This window comes from Cryptomeria japonica, chromosome 6 (genome assembly GCF_030272615.1).
Source record: "Cryptomeria japonica chromosome 6, Sugi_1.0, whole genome shotgun sequence".
Classification (NCBI taxonomy): domain Eukaryota; kingdom Viridiplantae; phylum Streptophyta; class Pinopsida; order Cupressales; family Cupressaceae; genus Cryptomeria; species Cryptomeria japonica.
The window spans coordinates 580,584,503-580,608,693 of NC_081410.1; the positions used below are offsets into that span (position 1 = coordinate 580,584,503).

At 37.4% G+C, this 24,191-nt stretch overlaps 1 protein-coding gene across 4 annotated transcripts in view; it reads right to left on the reverse strand.

Annotated features, from left to right (window-relative positions):
- LOC131035664 (protein SUPPRESSOR OF GENE SILENCING 3 homolog) overlaps positions 1-24,191 on the reverse strand; it is a 140,721-nt gene that overhangs the window by 63,111 nt on the left and 53,419 nt on the right. For all 4 annotated transcript variants that reach the window (XM_059207500.1, XM_059207501.1, XM_059207499.1 and 1 more), the window contains exons 3-5: positions 18,580-18,762; positions 17,750-17,946; positions 17,443-17,593 (exon numbers count right to left, since the gene is read on the reverse strand). In XM_059207500.1, the coding sequence (XP_059063483.1) occupies positions 17,443-17,593; positions 17,750-17,946; positions 18,580-18,762 (531 nt within the window). The remainder of the gene's footprint in view (positions 1-17,442; positions 17,594-17,749; positions 17,947-18,579; positions 18,763-24,191) is intronic.

Sequence of the window (24,191 nt, forward strand, 5' to 3'; positions counted from 1 at the left end):
GTGCGAGTAGACGGATCCAATGTAACCAATCCCTGCTTGGCCAGAATAACTCACAACCTCACAAGAACGGTGCAATCTTCAAGGGGACTTAGAAGATTTTCAAACTGTAGGTGCATACCCAAACACCCAATTTGGCCTAGCTCAGACGGACACTTGCAATTGAACTAAATACAATTTTATAGGCTCGGGCTAACCATACACAAGGATACACAATCAGCATATCCCCAATGGTATGAACCCGAATCCATCAAATATCTGCACACCAGAAATAATCTATCTAAACCTACCAAAAGAAACCATGCAAACAAAATAAAACCAAGATGATAAACACCAAATCAATGTCCATTATATTGATTTTAGCTGCTATTACAACAATTTCTGCAGCATTTCTAAGCTACTAGTAAAATTTAACCTTCTACAAAAACTCTAACCATCTAACTAGAATCTAACAATCTAACTCTAAAAATCTAACTAGAATCTAACTATCTAACCCTAAAAATCTAACTAGAATCTAACTATCTAACCCTAAACAATCTAACTATCTAACCCTAAAAATCTAACCCTTTACAAGAGAAAAGCCTTTGCCTTTTATAGATTTTACAATTTGAATAAAAGGCCAGGATGGACTGCATCCAACAGCTGCAATTTGTCTTCTAGAAGCCTACCAACTTTAACCCATGCCCAATCAATCCTTAGTTATCCCCCCAACCATATTTCCAACTACCTACAACTGTTTGGCTTCAATTCAGGTCAATTCAGTAGTTGGAAATAACTGAACTGTGTCCCCTCATTTTAAATCCATTAGACGGGGCCCACAGGCACTCTTTTACAATAAAACAGTTCAATTTTAAACTGATTTTCTGGAATTTCTTCCAGTTGTGCATTTTTCTGAGAATGCACATTTTGTAGCACTTTGTGTTCTTTGTCTTCAATCTCGTTGGTGGACTTCAACTCATCGTCCGGTGGTGGCACGTTTCCCCATGCTTCGTCATTTTGGTCCTACGCACTGCATCTTCGCTTCCCGGCTTTGATTGCGATCAGGTCTCCTCGACATGGTTGATCTACAAACAATCAATTTTGACCTGCATTAATCATTTTGAAAAATTAAATAAATTAATTTAACAATCATATTAATTTGTTTGGTAATGTCGGGCTTTGTAGTTTAAATGCCTTCTCTTTGATAATGAAATTCAGCCATCTGGGGTGAAATGCAAGAATTCCTAGACATCAAATGTCAAACTTGGTCTTATTAGACGAAATATGTGATTTCATTATTTTGCCAAGTTTGAACGCCTAACTTTAAAAAGTTCGGCAAGTTTGACTCAAAAGGTGCGATTTTTAACTCCTTTGAAATTTCGGCTAATGAGGGCACTCTTTGTGTGAACTTAGACGTTTCTTTCATTTCTTGCAAAATCTAATAAAGGGCCAAGTTTTTGTTTTAACCCCACCTTTCAAATGATGAAATTTGGCCTAAGGCTTGAAGTGTGTGACCTTTTTTTATGCTTAGGAAAAGTACTAAACTTCATTTTAAAACGCCACTCTTCCTAAGCAACTTCGGGCTAAATAGCCAAAAAGATGCGACTTTCATTTTGATTCAAAGTGCCCCCTTTAGGACGATAAAACTTCGCACCTTTTGGATGTTTTATAATGTAAAATTCGGCCCTCTTTAATAAAATGTATGAATTTTTTAATTGCTTAAACGCCTTAGTAAAACTCGGCTATTTTGGTAAAAATGCACGACTTTAGTGTTGTTCGACCTAGCAAACTCGGGCATATGAGATCATTTGTGCGATTTTTTTTTTTTTGCAAACTTCGGCATTTTCTAATGATTCGCACGATTTTGATATCTTCTTGCTCACCAAACTTCAGCCATCTGGAGTGAAATGGGCAATTTTAGCTTTTCTGTTTGCAAACCCTTAAAAAAAACGCCGAACTCTTACGCCCCTGGTAAAATCTCAGATATTTTGCTAAAGACCTGCGACTTTCTGTTTTGAATGAACTCGGGCGATTTGGAGGAAATTAACGATTTTGATTTTTTCGGCCTTCTGAGGTTAAATGCGCGACGTCGTCTTTCTTTCCTATTTTCAGCTCTAGAGGTGACCTCACGTGACTTAGAGATTTTTGGCGAGATTAGCCTAATTGCACGATTTTGCTTTGAATTACCAATTCGGCCTCTAAGGAAGAAACTCACGATTTTTGGTGTCTGTGAAACTCGGGGCTGATGGGGCTTTTGAACTTCAACATTTTGAATCGAAATGCGAGATCCTGGTATTCTATTGGTCATTCTAGGGCAACTGCGTGATTTTGCTTTGAATTTTTTGACTTGCGATTTTCATTCTCTAAACCCCTCACCCATTGATATCAGGATTAACTTCGGCTTTTTGAGGGCATTTGTGAAGGAATTTCTTCGGCGAATGTGAGGATGAATCCCGAATTTTTCCTCTACATTCTTTTTTGATGCCTAAGGGATTTCACATATGATCATTCTCGAAGCTTCTATCGGTATTTTATGAGCTCCTGGAAGGCGACATGATTTGTCTTGACTCTTCATCACTTAAACACAAATTCAGGACTCTACTGGCCTCAGACTGTTCGGCTTTAACACGGAGCATTTACCTTTTCTCTTTACGTAGAGCAATGGGCAAATCCAAAAATCGGGGGTCCCCTGTCACAGACGGGGATGTGGTGCAAAATGCACAACAAACTCTATAACATGTCTGGAGTCTTGTAACACTCTATAAGAAGACATTGTCAGCCCAAGACAAAGGGGGGGATAATTTAAGTTGTTTTCACAAGAAGGAGGTGAAGAACAAGCCGAAACTAGAGAAATAGACTTGAGAGAACTAACATCAAATATCTTTACTTATTCATTTAAGCTATACACCTCTAGTGGAAGAGCACTTGCCACTACCATCCAAGATTTTTCCTCTTCATGAGGTTTCTGAGGATAAATGTTGTGTCTCATTTCTTCATTTCAGTCCATTTCTGTTTACATCAGCACTTTAATCCTTCTATGCACGCTATCATTTGGTAACACCAAGTAGCACAATATTTTTAATTATTTAAACTTTAATTCATGATTTTTACTTGAAAGTGGAGGAACTTATGGATCAACTAGTATTAGAACCACAAGTGCCTTGAGGCTTGTAGATAGTTTTTGGATGAAACATAAAGGATTTTGTGTATGATCTTTTTCCAGACTCTTTCACAAGGCATTGCAAGTTGCTGTTTGCAAGGTACAGCCATGACAAAATCTCAGAAAAAGCTTGAAGATCTCCAAAAAAGCCATGAGCAAATATGGGCAGAGAACAAAGCACTTTGAGAGAAACTACAACATTGGGGCAAAGAATTGAAAAGTTGCAAGCTTATAAGGAGGACTAAACTGAGTTCTTTATAGAAACCTTGAGAAAATGCAAAAAGACTAAGAGTTAATGCTGACAAATGAATTGCTACCAAAACTACATTAAGAAAAAGAGGAGCCTACAAGAAAGAGTGAACGAGCCCCTACTCATGAAGAACAAACAGAAAATGAAGCATGCATGGAAAGCACACATGAGCATGTTTTCTTCAATGGTTTTAAACCTGATAAATTTACTAGCAAGGTTGAAAGGCATACCAAGGGTATAAGCTCCAACTTGCTAGCAAGGATGGGCTATGATGGAAAACAACTTGTCAATGATGGTCAAGGAATATTTCTGGTAATTAATCAAGCAAAGACCACTACATTAGGGCTTTTGGTTATTGAAGTATGTAAATTGGAGAAAGCACAAATAAGGGATCTACACCATGCAAAAACCAAAGACTGTCGAAGGAAGGTAAAAACTCCTCTAATATTATTTTTGTAAAGCATCAAAAGGATTGTAGGTTGCCTTCAAAGGATGAGCAATAATCCAAGCAAGTAGATGAGGGAAAAACTAGCTTGCCGATTCAGGTTCGGGCACCGGTATGCCGGTAAGGCAAAATTTTGAAAAGGGGTTTGGGTTCGTAAGTACAAAAACATGTAAATTTTATACATACATACATACATACATACATACATACATATACATATATATATATATATATATATATATATATATATATATTTGTGCAGCCTATAAGCATGAATTAAGATTATCATGTCACGTAGCATCATATAAACAACAAAACAAACATAAACTTGTAATCATAGCATCATGATCATACCATAATAGCATCATATACATCAAGTTTAATATCAAAGTGACAAAATATTCAAGTATCATTGTTTCAACTTTCAACAATATAAAGTTTAATCATCAAATGGATCAGCTAATTCATCCTCCTCCTCCTCCTCCTAATCCTCCTCATCATTGATATTGACATTGACATTAGATGAGCCAATGCCACTTGCACTTGCACTATAAGTTTGCTGGCTCTTCAAGTCATCAAGTGTCAATGCAAGAAGCTGAGAAGCGGGAGCATCCAAATCAGTATGCTCTGGCTCTATATCCCACATCTTCGTTTCCCCTTGTGTGTAGTCATGTCGTTTGTGTGAAAGAAGATGTAGGTTGGAATGCACATATACTAAATTCTCCACTCCTTTTGATAGCCACCTATTGCGCTTTACTGAGTGGATGAAAGAGTATGTGCTCCAATTTCTTTTTGAAGCAAATGAACTAGCAACCTATGAAGACAAAGTAAACAATTAAAGTTATACATTAATAAAATTAAAAATTAAAAATTACTAACAACATATGAAGACAAAGTAAACTATAAATAAACTTGTGATAAATTTTAATTAATTAAACTTACTTGTGATAAAACTTTTACAGCCAGGGGTTCTAGGTGTTGGAAGCATGCACCATGGAAATACCACCAGCTATGAGTGTCCTTCTTGGATCTATGACGAAGTGCATCAACACTTAGACCATTCCCATTTGTGAATTCTATGAACTCACTTGTAACAATATCTCACAAACCATCATCAGGATATAGTCTAAGAAATGTTGCCTTCTACCCATCAGATACCTCTAGATCTCTCCATCGTGGAATCCTTCCTGGTTTATCAAGAAACTGATTGCTATAGTACTTTGGTGTCAAGGCATAGGCAAGAAGATGCAAAGGAGTGGTCATCTTATTCCACCTTTCTACAATAATTGCTTTCAATTCTTTGAAGAATTTCTCCTCGGGTTCATTCTCCTTTGCATTTATAGTGAACTTTATTTTTTCAAGCATTGAGTCAATGCCATCATAAATCTCACCAATGCAAGGCCTATCCATGTCAGTATAGCGAATCATACTCATAATGGGCTCAGTGATACTTAGGAGATATGTAACAAGATCCCACCATTTCTCATTCAATGTTCTCTCCCTAATTTTTTCTGCCCTCTCACTACTACTCTGCTTCCATACAGTCCAATTGTTGTTGATCACCATATTGCATAGTGCCACTCTAACTTTCACAAGTCGTCTTAAGACGATTGTGTTTGATGCAACCTATAATACAAATTAATGCCAAAATGATTCAAAAATAAACCCAAACTTTAAAGAAGAATACACAATATAGCTTACACAATGATATTATGAACACTGAAATTAAAAAAAAATAGAAAATGTAAAATTAAATTACTATTTCACTTACCTTCAATAGCTCCAAATTCGAAAAAGGATCTAAAAATCCCTTGAGACATGTGGTGGTTTGTGATGAACATCTGGATGTCCTCAGCCTCTGCATACACATCTCTGATCCATTTTATTTTAGTCCCAATCCTTTGTAGCATAAGATTGAGTGAATGGACCGCACAAGGTGTCCAAAAGATGTGATCATAGCGATCCTCAACCAACAAACTAGTAGCTTTACAATTTCTTGCATTGTTCGTTATGACTTGGACAACATTGTGGGGTCCCACTAACTCAATGGCGGAGATGAGAATTTCTGCAATAAATTGGCCATCTTTTACTTGGCCCTCACAATCCACAACTTTCAAAAACATTGCCCCTTTAGGGGACACCACTATGACATTGATCAAGGGACTATTTTTAGCATCTTTCCACCCATCTGAAACAATTGTTACACCTGTCTCAACCCATGAATCCCTTATGGGTTTCAATGCATCTTCAACCCTCTTCACCTCTTTGTCCAATAATGTTCCACGTACCTTCTCATAACCTGGGCCTTTATACCCTCTTGGAGCTTCATTAACACTTTTTATCATTTGCTTCCAATATGGAGAGCAAACAACATTGAAAGCCAACCCATTTGCACAAATGCACCTTTCTACATCTTGGTCAGCAATGTCTCTACTCTCATTTTGAAATGCGGTTTCTAAAGGCCCCTTTGTTCTTTTGTGTGTCGAGGGTGGTTCACTTTCAGGTTCATTTGTGGAAAAGAAGTGGTGGTCTTCTACTACAACATCGGGATTAGATGGGGTTTGCATTCTCCTTGTTTTCTATAGTGCGGTTTGATTCAATCTAAGGGCTTCTCTCTCTTCTGCCTCCTCATGCTCCCTAATATATTTCATCACTATCTCATCTAGTATAGGTTTACTATCTTTTCCAGGGCATTTTTTGATGCCTCTTCCTTTTATTCCACACAAATAGCCTACCACCCGATAATATGAACTATTACATTCAATACCACATCCTTGGCATCTCCAACGGAATCCCCCACCTCCTAAAAACGGTTTTAAAATGTCAACATACTTCCATAAGGGAGAATTTGGATCATTTCTTTGTTTGTTCATTGCCAATGGAGGAAGAGGTAGATGCCAAAACATATTCAAAAACAAAAACAAAATAATGAAAAACAATTAATGTTTCATGTTTGAAAATTTGTGAAACAAAAATAGTTGGAAAAAATGGTTAAAAAACCTACCTCTTGTAGCCAATGGAAGCTTGCAAATGTATGGAAATGATGTTGCAACACTTGTTGAAGCTTCAAAAATCAGTCTTCAACTCCTCCTATTTGATCTTGTAAGCCAAACTTTGTTCATCCTTTCTTCAACCTGCTGTCAAAAAACTTTTGCTTGCAACACAAATGAGGAGAAATGAGCCAAGATTATGTTTTAGAAGTCACTTTTAGGGTATAAAATTCACTTTTAACATGGCAGATTCCAAAAAAATTTAAATTTTGCATAAAATGTGGCTTTTTGGGCCGCCCAGCCGCCCGTGTTCAAGCCAAGTCGAACCCCCACTAAGAAATTCGAACCCTGGTCGAACCAAGGTTGGACCAGACCCGAATTAGGGACCCGAACCAGACCGGACCAGTACCAGGGGTGTCTAGGGGCAAACCCGGTAAGCTAGGAGAAAAACTCTACTTCAAAAGAAAAGAATCTTCAGAGATGAGGACACCTTCAAAGAAGGGAGAAGCAAAGTATGACACTCCAAAAGATGAAATGAGAAATGGGGACATTCCACTCCACCTACTTCACCACTAACCATGCCTCAGAAGGTAAAAGAGCATGTGGGTAAACACAATAAAGATTCTATGTCTTGTTACAATTGCAAGAAGAATGGACATGTTGAACAAAAATTTAGGTTTCTTGTTTTGTGCACTAATTGTGGAATAAGTAACCATTGTAGAATAACATGCAAAGCAAACACCACTAAGGAGCACAAGTATCATAACAATGATTGAGTGTAGGAAAAAGTCACTCTCCAAGACAAAGGGAAGAAAAACAATCAAGACACACTCAAAGGAAGTAATAAGCAAGGTGATTTGGGTATGTGCAAAGCAAGTAGCTTTTTCTCTCCTTAAAAGATTGAAGAACATTCAATTGACAAGTGTTGGAAACTACATCCAGAGCTTCACCCAAAGCATTGCAAAATCAAGAGTAAGCAGCCACTAGGGGAAGTGAAGCATACCAAAACACCAAAATTAATAAGAGAACAACTCTCACATGATTCTATACCACCATTAAATCTAAGGGATTGTTATCTGATTCTTAAACAAAGCACTTACTTGATTTGCAAAGGAGAGAAGGGTGAGCTGCTTTCATTTGCGTGGGTTCTTCCCTACTAGACCCAGAAGAACACGGGAAGAATTTTGGAGGATTTTGCAAAACCCAGGAAGAATTCTGCGCTAAAGTGTAAAATTTTGACTTTTTTAAATCGTTTTTTAATGCCAATAAAGCATATTTGACCCTCCCAACCCTAATTTGATGACTTAAAACACTAAAAAGGTAAAGGCAACTTCACTTTTGCACAATAGAATGAAAAACATAACTTCTTTGCTCCATTGGTAAACTTTGTTTTTGCTTGTCATTTCTCAAGGAGAGTTGAAGATTGATTGTTGCTTGTTCCTAGCTGGTTCTTGTGCTACTCCTATGCAGTTGCAAGTGTAGATTTGTTCTCGAAGGCATTGAAAAGGATGATTTCAACAAAAGAGGTAGGTTTTTTGTTGTTTTTTTCTTTTTTTTTTAATTTTCCTTGTATTTTTTTTACAAATTGAAATAACTATAGTTTTGTTTTATTTTATATTTTTTCATTTTGGTTTGTAGAATGGCAAGTGCTTCTAGTGCTAGGAGTGAACCCCGTTTTAAAACAGACCCAAACTCTCCCCTTTGGAAATATGTGGAAATGGTAGAACAACTTCCTGGTGGAGGAGGGTTTCTTTGGATTTGTTCTCATTGCAAAGAGCCATGCAAGAGCTCATACAGTCGAGTGAAAGCACAGTTGTGCTTTATCCCTCACAAGGGCATCAAATTTTGTGCAGGACAGCCAAAAGGTAAAGGGCTTCTTGTAGAGTCACAAGTTTTGGCATATATAGAAGAGCAAAGAAAAGAAGACGAAGCAATTGGGAAAGAATCTTTCATCCTTTGGTAAACAGCAACTGCAAGAGTAAGAGTAAGGATCAATGGCCTCTCCATCACATGTCAATCTTGAGCATATAGAGGGCCATCCATTCTTGTCTATACCTCAACAACATCCCATTCCGTCACATAAGAGAGCAAAGGGTCCACTGGAAATATCATTTCATAATGAGAGTAGACAGATTGCCAAGCAAGACATAGCTAGATCCATCTATGCTAATGGATTGGCATTCAATGTTGTTTGCTCACCTTATTGGCAAAAAATGGTGAGATCAATTAATGAGGCTCCAAAGGGGTTAAAGGGCCCAGGTTATGTGAAGGTGTGTACTTCCTTGTTGGAGAAAGAGGTGAAACATGTAGAGGACTCCTTGAAGCCCATCAAGGAATCATGGATTGAAACAAGGGTGTCCATTGTATCTAATGGATGGAAAGATGCAAGAAATCGCCCATTGACCAATGTTGTTGCACTGTCACCTAAAGGGGCAATGTTTTTGAGAGCAGTGGATTGTGAAGGACGGTCCATTCATTGCTAATATTCTTTTCCAAGCCATTGAGGAAGTTGGCCCACGGAATGTTGTTCAAGTGGTAACAGACAATGCCAAAAATTGTAGGGCAGCTAGGTTATTGGTTGAGGAGCGGTATCAACACATTTTTTGGACACCTTGTTTGGTCCACTCACTCAACCTAATGCTGCAAAAAATTGGCAAAAAGGTTGATTAGATTAAAAGATATGTATGCTGAGGCCGAAGACATCCAAATGTTTATCACTAACCACCATATGTCACAAGGCATATTTAGGCAATTCTCAAGATTGGAGCTTTTGAAGGTAAGTTAATTTTAATTTTTAAATTTAGTTAAATAATAAAATTAAAAATGTTTAGTAAACCTTTTAATTTAATTTTTATTTTAATTTTTTCTTATTTTGATTTTGAAATAGGTTGCCGAGACCTGTTTTGCTTCCAACACACTTGTGTTGAGACGACATGTCAAGGTTCGTGAGGCACTAGCTGCCATGGTAATCAGCCCTAATTGGAGCATATGGAAGCGATCCAGCACTACAAGGGCAGCGAATGTTAGGAGAATGATACTAAGTGAGCCTTGGTGGGATAATGTTGAGTTCCTCCTTAAGTTCACTGAGCCTATATTGAGTGATGGCAAGCCTCACTAGTCACTTAAACAAATTCACCTTTCAAACACAATTTTGGATCAAACTTTCTTATTACAGACAAAGAGCAAATTTGAACAAGAATTTCAGAATAGATTTATTTAACTGAAATTAAGAACAAGCTGATACTCTGCAGTCTCATACACATCCAAAGAAACAGGAAGAATTTCAAATCAAAACTCCAATATTGGTTTATGACAAGAAGACAACCAATTATCCACAGTAATGACCAAACAATTATAGAGATTCCTCCTTCAACACATTGGCAGTGTTCAAAATTCGTCTTTCACAAGCATCTAGGATTCGATTCATTCGTTCCCTTGAACCAACACTTACTCTGTGCAGACTTTTGTGTTTCCTTTCACTGTCCAACCGTGTCTCTAACTATTGGCCCCCTTCAAAGAAGGTTACCAATCGCTTGGTAAAAGCTGACCGCCAACTAACTAACGGCCCTCTCATTTGTGCCCCTTCGAAGCCTCCTTCGAACCATCGATGGCCAACCAAACCACCACCTAACTATCGGTGCAAACCAACAAGACAGACTATCGAGTTAGAAGAGCATAACGGCCAAGCAGTTAAAGCCCCCTTTCAAAATGAATTCATGTCACTCAAGCGATGGGAGGCAGGAAGTAGCCTTGCTTGCTATTTGCTAAGGCGATAGGAGCAACTGGAGAATTGATATATGCTGCAACACAAGACAAGGCACCCAACTCCAAACAAAAACCAAAACTTCAACAACCAGAAATAAACCAAAACATTGCAAGAGCAGGATGCCCCTGCATCATTGAGCATGTCCGTTACACTAACATGGATAGGCCTTGTTTGGGTGAGGTATATGATGGAATCGACACAATGATTGAGAAGATTAAAGTTGTCATAAATGAAAGAGAGAGAGATTTGTTATCACAAAAGCTTGCACCCTTGCTGAGCTATCAACTCAGCAACCTTGTGAAACATGGAAACAACCCTGAAGTGTGAAACCTTGCGCAAGGGGGTTAAATCTCCGGAGAAGGCCGGCTTCCTTCTCAATCCAGGTGCAGGTGTTGAACCAACTAAACACTTCAAAACTAACTCCTAGGCCTATCCTAACAAATTGCAGAGGTAAAGGGAAGAGAGAAATGCTTGAAATAAAAGGAGGTGATGCACCAAGAAGAGATTATTCCTCTCCCTACCCGAAATGACACAAAAAATCAACTGAAATACCCAGGAGATGCACAAACTTCAGTTGTATGTGTGACCCCAATGCATGTATGAAGGTTAGAATTCACTGAATGCCAAGAGGGGAGAAGGTTTCCCACAAGTCACACTCAAAAATAAATTTAACACAGCATATATGAGAGAAGAACCACAAAACATACACCTATGATGAAGGTAAGGAAACATACACAACATACTTAAGTTGAAAGTAGGCAAGAATGGTGATTTCAATTAATTATAAGGCCAATGGCCAAACTTACAATTGCACAAATGCAAGATAAATACGAGAGAAGTGGGAGAGCATGTTATAGCTCAAGCCAACAGGGAGAGAACCCTTTACAATGAGGCTTAACAACCTTTATATAGAAAAATGGTTACAAGAGTGATCATGACCCCTGTATGTCAGTCTCGGAGTGTAGGGAAGTGCATGCACTTGACTTGTACATGCAAGCAACCTAGCCATACCCACAAAAGGCAATTCTGAGAAGGGTGGATTGACTGACGTTCCAAAGTCAAAGTATGCAGACATGACACAAGTCACCACAACAAGCATGGCCTCGTACTTCCCTTAATGGAAATCCTGCCAAAAACATTACATGCACCCCTGTGGCTCCACAAAAGAAGGTGCATAAGTCACCAAAGTTGTCGGAGCATTTAAAGCTTTGAGTGTCGATCACGCCATCCGAAAGTGTTGTAAGCCAGAAGTAGTTTGGAAGACTTCGGAGACCTGGGTCACCGAAGTTGGGGGAACTTCGAAGACCTGGGTCACCAAAGTTGGAAAGACTTGGCAACTTGGGAACTTCAGGGTTCCAGAGTTCCGGGGTAGAAGAACTAGGAACTTGGGAACCTAGGGGTTCCAGAGTTCCAGGGTTGAAGAACTTAGGAACTTGGGAACCTAGGGGTTCCGGAGTTCCCGGGTTGAAGACCTAGGAACTTGGGAACCTGGGGGTTCCGGAGTTTCGGGGTAGAAGAATTAGGAACTTGGGAACCTGGGAACCTGGGGGTTCCGGAGTTTCGGGGTTGAGGACTTAGGAACTTCCTTCTGACAAGACAACACTTCACACTTCATAATTCCATTGCTTTTCTCCTTGATCAACTGGGGCAGCGCTGGTCCATGGAACATATCTCTGATCGGTTCTCACTGATGGACCAAGGGTGTCATAAAATGACAACAAGATCTAGAAGAAAAAAATCTCAAACAAATACAACAAATCATTGTGGAGAGATGGAACAAAATGACCACTCCATTGCATCTCCTTGCCTTTGCATTGAGCCGGAAGTATTATAGTCAGCAAATTCTTCAAGACTGTGACACAAGAGTTGCCCCTTATAAAGATCCTGAAGTTGCTCAAGGGTACAAGGCAGCCATTCGTAGACTCTTTCCCCAAGACCTACGGCTCAAGGTGAGGACTGAATTCATGATTTTTTCAAGCACAAATGATTGTGGTCTTGATGCTCTTTTTGACAAGAATAAGGTTGCTGCGCATAGTTGGTGGTACTTCCATGGAGAGATATACCAGAACCTCCAACCTCTTGCCATCAAAGTTTTATCACAAGTTCGTTCTTAGACTCTTAGTTATTAAAAAACTCGTCTATCTTGCTTATATAATTATATTTTAAATTTTAATTTATCTCTTACCTATCTAATTTCAAAATCTTGATAGGTTGCTAGTTCATCTTCATCCGAGAGGAATTGGATCGCATACTCCTTCATCCACTCAATAAAGTGCAATAGACTACACTCCAAAAAGGCGGAGGACTTGATCTTTGTACAATCAAACTTGCGGCTCATCACACACAAAGAAAATGCCTACAAAGAAGGGGAGACAAAGCGACGAGATATTGATCCAAAACATACCGAGTTGGATGAGTCAATTGCCCGGCTCAATGCACTTGGACTTGATGGCATTGATGACCATGAGCTAACTACTAATCATGAGGCTGGCTATGCTACTACTGCTGCCAATGCTACTGCCAGTGCCAGTGCCAGTGCTAGTGCCACTCCCAGTGGCATTGTTTGTGGTTCTTCTAATCTACCACAGCATATGGAGGATGATGATGATATTTTTGATGACCCAAATGATATTTGATCAGTGATGGCTGATTGTTGTAGCCTGACATTAATATTTTTGAACTAAAACATTAATATGGTGGTGTATTTACTGTTTTGCTATGTTATTTGAACTAAAACTTTAATATATGATGGTGTATTTTGCTATGTTATTTGACTATTAGCATAGTGGTGTATTTTGAACTTAACTACTGCTGCATATATGTGTATATATTTTATTTTTTATGTTTTTGTACTAACGAACCCAAAACCCCAACAAAAAAATTTATTGAACCCGCGAACCCGAACCCAAGCCCGAACCAGGACCAGCAACTTAGAGTGAAGATGTCAAACAGGTCTACTTGGAAAATGAAAACAAGAAAACGCAAGCAAGGAGCATCATTCACTCACTGTGGGTAAGCATCAAGAGCAAGTCCATTTGAAGGTCACAAAGGTACAAGAAAGAAGAATGATGTATGAAGAAATCGGTTAATGTCAGCCTTCACATTTCTTGCTTTAATGGTAGATTTGCACAAATTGTATATTGAAAGGATAAGCATGGTGATTTGTTGCATGAAGAGATATGACCTCTAACAAGATGAGTAAAATCAGAAACACGAGTTTGTTCCACTTGTGTGAAATGACAAGAAAAGGGAAAATAATAGCAATTGTTTTAGCAAGCAGGGAGAAGCAGAGATGATTGATCGCATAATGATATAAGGCTTTTACAAAAATCAGAAAATTAATAACATGGTCAGCACAATGAATATGTTTTCAGTGTTGTATGCATATATAATTTATTTCCATAGCAATTTTAATATTTTAGCAACTTGTTTCACTTATTGTATGATATGAAAAGGAAAGGGAGATAATACAGCTTGTATGGGCAAGTAACAGAGTCAATTTACTTATCACAAATGAGCATAGATTCAACCAAGAGTATCAAAATGATGGTCTTCATTATTGTGTTTTGCACAAACTCTTGTCCCAGCTGCAGTATGGGCATAGTTGTAGGATGAAGACTCATTTTTCCAATCAGTTGCAAACATTGCAATGATGCATGCCCTTCATTGCACTGATATACAAGGAAGGAAAACTATTGACAGCAAATGATATAACAATTCATAAAGTCTTGAATGGCGTTGTAATACAACCTTCATTGTAATATGGGTTACAACAGCAAGGAGAATCATTCATGACAGCAGAGTTATAAGTTTTCGCGTAAAGAGACCAAGCTGTCACATGGTTCCTAGTCCATGGCAATCATTGTAGCATGTTACATACATGCATGGGTTTGGTAAGTCAAAATGCATGAGCCTTTCTAAATCAATGGACACCAAGAGTTGATTGTGGGAAGAACACAAACATCAGATTTTTGTAATATACCCAATATTGAAGCATGATAATTGTGTCACTAACTTCTACCTCGTAGTTCTATTGGTGTTGAGCATCATTTTGGAGATGTGAAGGGTCTTTGTTCCAACCAAACACGAGAGACCTACACAAATAGAGCACTGCTACCTTCTATCTCAAGGCACTTGAGTGTGCAGCATCACCTTGGAGTTCAAGGGGGGGGATGTGAGAGAGGTTTTGTTTCATCTGAATAAAGAAGTTTAAAAGGAGGGAAAAATTGAACAATATTTCTAATAGAAACTTTTGTGGGACGAAAAGCTCTCTAAGAAGGGAGTGTTATCCATATGGACCTAGAAGGAAAGCTTGACATCAGATGAGGTCACTACACTAAGTTCCGCACAGTGAAATCACCCTGAGAATCCAATAATACGAAACCGCTGTGTTCAAATTGGCACGGTAAGAGGTAGTTTAGTGCAGATACAGTTCCAAAATTATCGCAGTGGTTTTGTAAAAACAAAACTATCAGTCTACAGTAAGAGGCAGTTTAGTCCAGACACAAGAAACAAAAATGTGAAATTTTCCAGTTGACCCTATCTCTTCCAACTCCATGCAAGATAACTCTCTATTGCATATTCAGTGTCTTCTGGCACTCTATAAAAAGAAATTGATAGCCCAAGGCACCCCTACTATATTTAGGGTTATCCCTAGGATGGAAGGTTCTAACTGGATGGCATTCATGTTATTGTAGCCAAAAAAAAGTTGACCAACAAGTTGAAAGTGGAAAAATAGACTTGATAGAACTGATATTTTCTATTTGTACTTTGTTGTTTCTGCAATACACTCCAATAGAAGAGTAGATGCCACTACAAATTGAGTTTTCCCACTTTCTTGGGGTTTCCCAGGATAAACATTGTGATTGAGTAGCATTCTTTCTTCATTTACATCCTCCATTTCCATTCACAACAGCAGTTTAATTCTTCTATTAACACTGTCATTTGGTAATAGCAAATAGCAGAGTAGTTTTATTTGTATGATTTGTAATTTCTACTTGAAAGCAGAGGAAATTATGGATCAGTCTATTTGTCAATTTTTGTACGGCCATAACAAACCTAGGTCAAAACAAATTGGTGAATCATCATACCCATACCCAAATCTCTACTAGAACTAGCAGCTTAGGTCATGACTCATTTGATATTTTGAATTATCAAATATCATTATTTTTCTATTGTTTTCTTGTTTATTTTATGCATGTAACACTAATATTATGGGTTTTTTTTTGTTTAAACCCCTTAAAGTTTTTATTATTGTTTGCTTGATCATACCATGCCATTCATACTGAGCCCATGGTCCCAAAAACAATAGAACTTTTGTACCTGTACCAATACTTAGCTTCCAATGAATGCATATGAGAGGGCCCCTACCTGTACCTCTTATCATGCGAATATGGAGAATTATACCAGTAAAGCTCAAACAAATGCTTGAGACTGAAATGAAGGAAAAGAGAAACTATAAGAAAATTTGGTCAGGAGATTTGAGGTAGGAGATAAATTTTGTTAAACAAAAAACTTAAAAAGTGTCACCACGAAACATTGAAAGTGTTCCAAATAGAACAGCAGATTCACAGATTGTTTTAGCATATTGTAGATCCAAAGTACCTTCCAACAGCAGTCAGCCCTCAAACTCAACGTTTGCTGCTTCTACCCAGGCTCCTTCCACTGCTACCCAGTTTCATCCACTGAACAAGATGCCAGTTCTCATCTTCTAGCTAGTTATTTAGCATTAGCAAAGCTATTGACCAAGCTTAGCAGGGAAAGAAGTAAGCATATAAACTAATACAATTAAAAATATTTTTAATAAAATATATGGGAACGATGAAAATGACCATCCCAACTGACATACCCTATATTGCCTCAAACATATTTTCACCTTTCAACTATCATGAAAGGATCTCTCTCGTATTTCTCTGTGTTGCACTGTTCATAAATCTGGAAAAATGGACATTGCATCTGATAATAATAGGATTAAAGCCATGTTTCTATGGTGTTTCAATCCTTACTTTCATCCATGATTCTGCTAGTGTTTCTGCAGGTATTTATGTCAGTGTTTCTACTGCAGTTTCCTGTGAAGGTGATTGGGAGATGTATTCTGTACATATTTGATTTGCTTTGAGGGTATAAAATAAGTTTCTGGTTGAATCCACTTTACTACATAACCATTATATCTAAATCCAAAAACATTATTATCTATTTATCATGTAATATGATATTATTTTCTAGTTATCTTGTTTAAAATATTTCATTAACACCAAATGTAATTTTATTTTATTTTTATAATGTTTTAATACAATCCATTAATGCTTAACATGATTTTATTTTATCTTAATGTTATTTAGTATACTTTCCTAATGAAATCTTATTTTATTGTTATTTATTTAATATATTACCTAATAGAATTTTATTTTATTGTTATATTTCTTAATATATTTCATTAAGGTCTGATTGTTGCATGTGACCTGGTAATCCTTTTAGGTATAATTGATATGATTTTCATTTCTAGATAGATTTGAGATTAGTTTACATTGCATCATGTGTGCTTAAAGTTCAAGAGAAAAGAGAATCTTGGGAAGAACACATGCTAAGGCCAGGCAGATGATTGCCAACTGTAGCAAATCATCCCAGCATTACACCAACCTTAAAATAGCTACAAGCTCATGTTCCTACCCTAATATGCTTGAATTTATGGGGTTATGTCCTATCTACAACTACTATAAAAAATCCTAAACCATAGGTAGGGCCCACACAAATAAAGGAAATATGCACTTATTTTGAACATTTAATTCTAAAAATGCATTAATACTATAAATGAAGAAGCAACGGAAAGGGGAAATAGAGGAAAAGGGAGAGTACTTTTGCCATCTCCTCTTGTTGCTCAGCTTGCAATGATGACTCCAACCTCTGAATCTCTGCATTAAAATCAGTCTCAGCTTTCCGTGCTGCTGCCATAAATTTTTCCCGTTTGCTCATTATTTCACTCTCCCTAGCCAATGCTTTTTCTTCTCTGCCACAAAAAAGATAGAAGTAAATGCATGCGCCAACCTGAAAATAGATGATGGGTCTAGGCATCTTTACTAGTCAAAGGCATCAAGACAAAATGAGTTGTCTGAAATCCTTGAGGATGCCTTTTGATATGGCACTCTCCTAGACAGCTACTTACACAAGCTTTTCGTTCCCCTTTTTCAATTCTTGTAATGCTTGATGACGCATATGAATTTGCTTCATCCGAAAATTCCTTTCTTTTTCATGCAACTTCTCATCTCTCTCTAGTTGCTCCCTGAGCTCTCTCTCTATAGAAGAGCCTTCTTCATCCACTCTAGACACACCTGCCTCAAACATTTCATGTAATCTCCTAGCCTGCAAATATTATACAATATGCATTGCCCTGATGAAAAACTTTGACAGTAGGATGAGCTACATGACAATAAGCAAACGAGTAAGAAAAGAAAATAATCATGCAAATTTAAAAATAATTCTAAAGTAAATCCATTGTAAATTATCTCTCTTCGTCCTTAATTTAAAGGAAAACCCCAAGAAGTTCCAACTATAATATAACAGAACAAAAGTAATGATATTGAGGTCATCTGGCCAAACAATAATTTTAGGTCCATCAGGCTAAATGTTAACTAACAGTTCAGAAACAAGGAAATAATAATATTGAAAGATCTGGATCTTGCTCCATGCCAAAATCTTTACAATAGCACCACTCATAAAAAAAAGATTAGTCTACTTTGCTGAGTATTAGAATGTCCTGCTCGTGTTCTCGATTGAGTGGAAAGGGGCTGTGGAAACAATGGATCATTCTAGTCACAAATAACTTTGGTTCCTTTTCTTTGTGAGCTCAGATGTACTAGAACGTAGAAGGAAAATTAAAGCATCAACAGAATGCTCCTGTAGAAATATTAAAAATGTAAAATAAAAGAGGAAATATAAGAAAACCATATGCATCATATGTGTGTCCAGCACTTCTAGAATAAAAGCAACTTTTACCTCTTCAGTAAAACGTTCCTGCATTACACAAGTTAGAGCTTGCTGTTGTTCAATTTGCTTAGCTTTCATCTGTATTTGCCAAGATATTGATTTCCTCTGTATCTTGATATTTTGCTCCTCTTCGGACAGTGTTACAACTTCCAACTCCATAGCTTTAAGTTTTGCTTGTTTATGTGCATGTTCCTGCAGGTTTACAATCATAATCAAAATCCTCAAGCAGCTAATATGGAAATCCTCTCATGAGAAATTGGTAAATTATTGCATCACTCCCCATACCCTCACAATGTGGCAATAGATGGAAAAAATAGTATAACTTATTCTCACATTCACATAAAATAAGTGTTTCAGAATACACAGCTTTATCAATTGCATTATACATCATTTCAATTTGTATTTAAGTTGCAGGAAACATCCCAAATTAGAATGATCACCCAAAGATTCCTTCTTAAACATTGATCCATATATTTCTTTATATCAGGACAAGATGCAACTTCCTCTACAAAGAAAAATCACAGCACTGAACTGGGACAAGGGCAAGGAAAACGGGTACCATACCACTCGATATACATATTTTAACCATGGCCTTACCATACGAATCATAGCAAACAATCTGCAAGCATATGCATACATGCAACTGCATTGCTTTTTGAAGAGGATGAAAATTGCAATCACTTGATAAACTAGTCAATATTTACAATTCAGTGACCAAACAACCTAATATTGATGTCCTAAGGGCGAAGGCCAATACAAAAGAAAGTGATCAAAGAGATTATCATGTTCATTTATCTTGGAAAGCCCAAGGTATTTTCAGTGATGTTATTGAAGAGAATTGACAAAAAAAGGCATGCTATAAAAATTAGTGCAGCTGTTTCACATAATTAAGTATATCCATGAGAATGGTTTGCCATATGATTGACTGTGGTCAAAGAGGTTCGCACCCTCATGTTCTAACATAATTAAGTATATCCATGAGAATGGTTTGCCATATGATTGACTGTGGTCAAAGAGGTTCGCACCCTCATGTTCTAACTATCAAAGCCTCAAAATAAACTAAAAGTAACATCTGCTAATGATTATATGGCACTGGGATCTAGATATAATTTGGGGTTTACATTTCCTCTTGGATAGGTAAGTAAAGAGAAGACTCTAGAATCATCCAAGTGAAAAACCCTATTGATATGAAACATGTAGCAATACACCCTTCACTATGGGCTCTCTGCTGTCTATCTATTATAGTCCTTTACAAATCTTTATATTTGAGTGAGAACTTGGCCCACCAGTCTTTGACTAACAATGTCTCAAAGATCTAGAGGTGAGTCTTATATTTTCTTGTACACATCAATAGATGCATATGACTCATACAAGAGATGCAATAAGACCTAGCTACACTTGTAATTTTCCCTCAAGAATAATAATCTATGTTGGACAAACTCTCAAAAGGGAAAAGGTTGCATGTGTTCTTTCCTACATCCAAACTAGATGCATGATGACCATTTACTGTTATCAAGAAGCAAAGCTGTGATCTGTGGAATATTTTAGAGCTTCAGCCAAGCTTGTAAGCATTATTTTATTTCCTTTGGCTCAAAAAATGCAAATGTTCAAATTATGCAATCAATAACTAACTAAATTCTGTGTCTTCAAATATGCAAATGTGCCCTGTTATCCCTCAAATAAAAAAGATGTTACCAAGTAAGCTCATAAGAGAAATGAAATCCTTGTTATGTTCTCTCTTTGATAGCTTGATAAGTACAAGTCAAAGAAAATGATAGTTTCATGCCTAACCATTGATGGTGGTGATTAATATGATGATGGAGATTGTACTTCAAACTAATTTTGATGTTTTAGCATCTCTTTACCTCTTCTGCAAAAATTGTGCATTACAATTGTTGCGATTTCCAAAATTTTGGAATCTTTGTATGTTGTTTGCCCCAAGATTTACTGGCCTAAATGTTTTTGAGGGGTTTTCCTTTGTTTGTCTACCTTTTTCCCTTTGTTTATTGTAAGGTCACTTTTCTCCAGAGTTAATTAAATATTAGCAGCCGATTACATAAATTAAATATTAAAGTTGAGATCATTTATAAGACGTAATGTTAATAATTTAGATGGAAATTGTTGGTATTTTTGTCATTAATGTCAAAGTTCATTTTGAAGTTTATTTGAGCTGCTTGCCTTCTTGTGTGCTTGAGGTGCTTACTTGCCTGGTTCAGCTACTTGGTTGCTTGCTGGAGCTGCCTGTGTGCCTGCTAGCGCTGTTTGAGTGTCTGTTTAAGAAAGTTGTATGCTTACTTGTCATCCTTGTCAGCTGCCTACTTGTTTGCCAAGTCAGATTAATATGACACATCATCAGCTGGATTTTTCAAAGTGTTGATTTCTATGAAATATTTGTGACAGCAAATATAAACCGTTGGAGATAAAAGAGTTGATTGAATTTAATCTGTCGTATTGCATGTGTATGTGGTGTGAGCGTCCTATAAGACTTGACATATGTTTCTTTGGTGTGGGTCTTATTTGACTAAGTGTGGAAATATCTCAAGGCATGTATTCTTTATTTTATGGCGGCTTTTATGAATCGTTTTATTTTTTAAGGCGTCGTTTTTTTTCTGGGCAATAAATTCTTGAGGTCATGCAACGCCTGTTGTGTGCTGGGCAGATTGTGGAAACGTTGCCTATTGTTAGTGCATCTCTTGGCACGACTAGACCTCATGATGCTGGGTGTGAACCATCCTTAAGAAACGTTACTGAAGAAACATCTTGCTTATTAATGAAGATCGTGGTTTACCATATTGAAGTAGAGTAGGCTTGGAACGAGAAAGTGTGTGATGCTGTTTAACAGAAATTTAAGTCGTGGCCAAAAAATTAAAATGAAGCTTCAGAGCATTTATCGTGATGTATTCTTCTGAGCATGATACATTCTAATTTTTACCTATCACACACAGTGAGGACCACGAGCTGAAAGACGGTTTTGGTGGTACCGTTTGAGTGGGAATATATTTCTTCTTGATTGGGTCATTTTTTTTTAAAGGAAAGATAGGGGGATCAATGAGTGTGACAGAGCAGTCACTCTATTTTTGAGTTTATATGATTTAGTGGCGGTGTGGAGCTTGAAAAAAAGAAAGTTTTTCTGTGATTAAAGTCTGCAGCTTTGGTAAAGTTTGATTGAGAGGTGGTTGAGCTGTTTTTGATGTGGTTTTGTATCCAAGAGGTCGTGGGGACATACTTGACAAGTTCTGGAATTTTCTAAAATTAAAAAGTAGATCATTCCAATGGGTGAGTGTGGTGAAGTTCTTTTTGTTGTGCAGAGATAGTGCTTTAAAAAAAAACATTTTGAAGGTGTCACATATGAGTTTTCAGAGTTGGTGCTCTCTTTTGTATAGGGGTTGGAGCCTCTGCTGTTCACAGTTGGTGCTGTGAGGAGAGTTGGTGCTCTTTTTTTATTTTTGCTCTGTAATCTGGGTTGGTGCCCATTTGAAGTTAATGAAAGTCTTTTGATGCTGTAGTTTTTTACCCAAAAGGGTTTTCCACAATATATATGGTGTTTATGTCTTTGTGGTTATTCTTGTTGTGATTCTGTGTGACTTATTTTTAAAAAAGGGTTAAATTTCTGCAATACTGATTCACCCCTCCCCCCCGCCCTCTCTCAGTTTGCATACGTGCTTCTCATAAATAACCAATGTAACTATAACGTGTAATAATTTGGCAAGAATTATAAGCTCAATTGTTAACACAATAAATTGAATAGCATTGTCACAACCTCAATCATATTATCATTAAGATCATATATTATATTACCAATATCTTTTATCATCAAGTGTTTCCAGTACTTATCTGAATATTGAGCACTTGGAACAATCATTCTCACTCCAAGAAAATTTCGGTGATCTTGGCCCTCAATGCTATGGCACATATAGGAAGAAACATTTCTTATACAGAACTAAACAAATGCTCCAAGGATTACCTCAACATCTACACAACATGTCATGTCCCCTTTCTAGAGTGGACATCGGAGACGGAGGAGTTGGCCTATCATTGGAGTCTCGTAGGCTAGCAGAGGTTGATTGGGACTCATTCAGTGCATATAGTGATTGGATTTTGGCTTTACAGGCAGTTTGGAGCCAGTTTGGAGCAGTTCCTAGATTTTAGGGGGTATCCCTAAATTTTAGGAGGTCGTGACAGTTGCCATTCGTGAGGTTATTCATGACCTTTTAGATGGTTTCAGTTTCAGGAGATTTGGGTGTGTTTCCTAGTTTCTAGGAGCATCCCTAGATTTTAGGGATGAGACTGCCAGTTGATCCATGATTTCCGACTTCAATCACAGACAGGTGGCAAATTCCGTTTCAGGTTTTTGGAGTCATTTGAGCCTTCTTCAGCTATTTGGGATATAATTTTAATATATTTAAATATTTCTTAAGTTAGCGTTTAATTATTTAAATAAGGCTATGTTTATAGCCATTTTGGAGTGATAAGGGGTTTTTGGCCTCATCTGGATGCGTATCCCTTGGTGTGATAGCTCGTTGGAAAGGTCTTGGACTTTTCTAAATATTTCTCTTTTGACTCAGATCCTTTCGGTGAACGGATTTCTTTATATTTGAAAAAAGGTCATTTTCTATGCACTTGACAACTTAAAATGAGAAATATAACATTTTAACCCTAAACGCCCCATTGAGTCACTTTTAGGGTTTGAGCTTAGTGGGAAGGTGTTATAAGGAAGTTGAAACCTAATTCTTATTATCTTTTACACATTTTACATCTTGGATTTGAGATTTGGCTCTGGAAGAGCTTTTCAGCATCTGGGACGCCAACCCCAATGCCTTGCCTGTTTGGGACGTAGCCCCCAATACAGTGGTTTGGATTTGTTTGCAGCTATTAGCATCTTGGAGATTGTACGGCATTCTTTCTGGAGGTTCAGCAATTCTGACAGAGTTCAGCGTGGGGTTTGGGGTTTCTAACCAGTTGGGTGTACTTGGCAGCCGTACGGCTGTACCTGGCAGCCACTTTCCTTCCCACGTGCAGCACTTGGAGGGCTGGAATCTTGCCACAACTTCATTCCTAGTTATGTTACTCTTTCAGCATCCAGGTTGGAATTATTCCTGATTGTAATCTTCCTGAAATTATTGGAAATCTTCATTTGGTCAAATATTTGATTTTATATTCAGAAATCTGCCTTGAATCGAATTTGTTTTGGCTGTATATGAACTTCATTTTCAATACTTTGTTCACGTACTTGTACTTCATTATTTACTTGTTGAAAAATCATCAAAATACAAAAAGAATTCAACCCTTCTGCAACTTCTGTCTATTTCTGAAAGAAAATATTAATAAGCAGGAAAAATCAATTTAAATAAATAAAAATTACAGCAGATTGGTAAAAGAGATCCATCAGGGATCTTTCAGTGGTATCAGAGCTTTGATCTTGCCAGCCTGTTGGGTGAAGATCAAGAGTTCTAATTCAGATTTGAGTTTAGTTTGGTTGAAAATCAAATTGGACATCATGACAGGGTTGTTTAGAAATAAACAAGCAGGAAAAGAATTTGAACAAACACCTTCAAGGAGTTCTAGACAGTCTAAGGGTACAACTCCTTCAACAAGTACAAGGAGAAGGTCTCCTGCCAAGA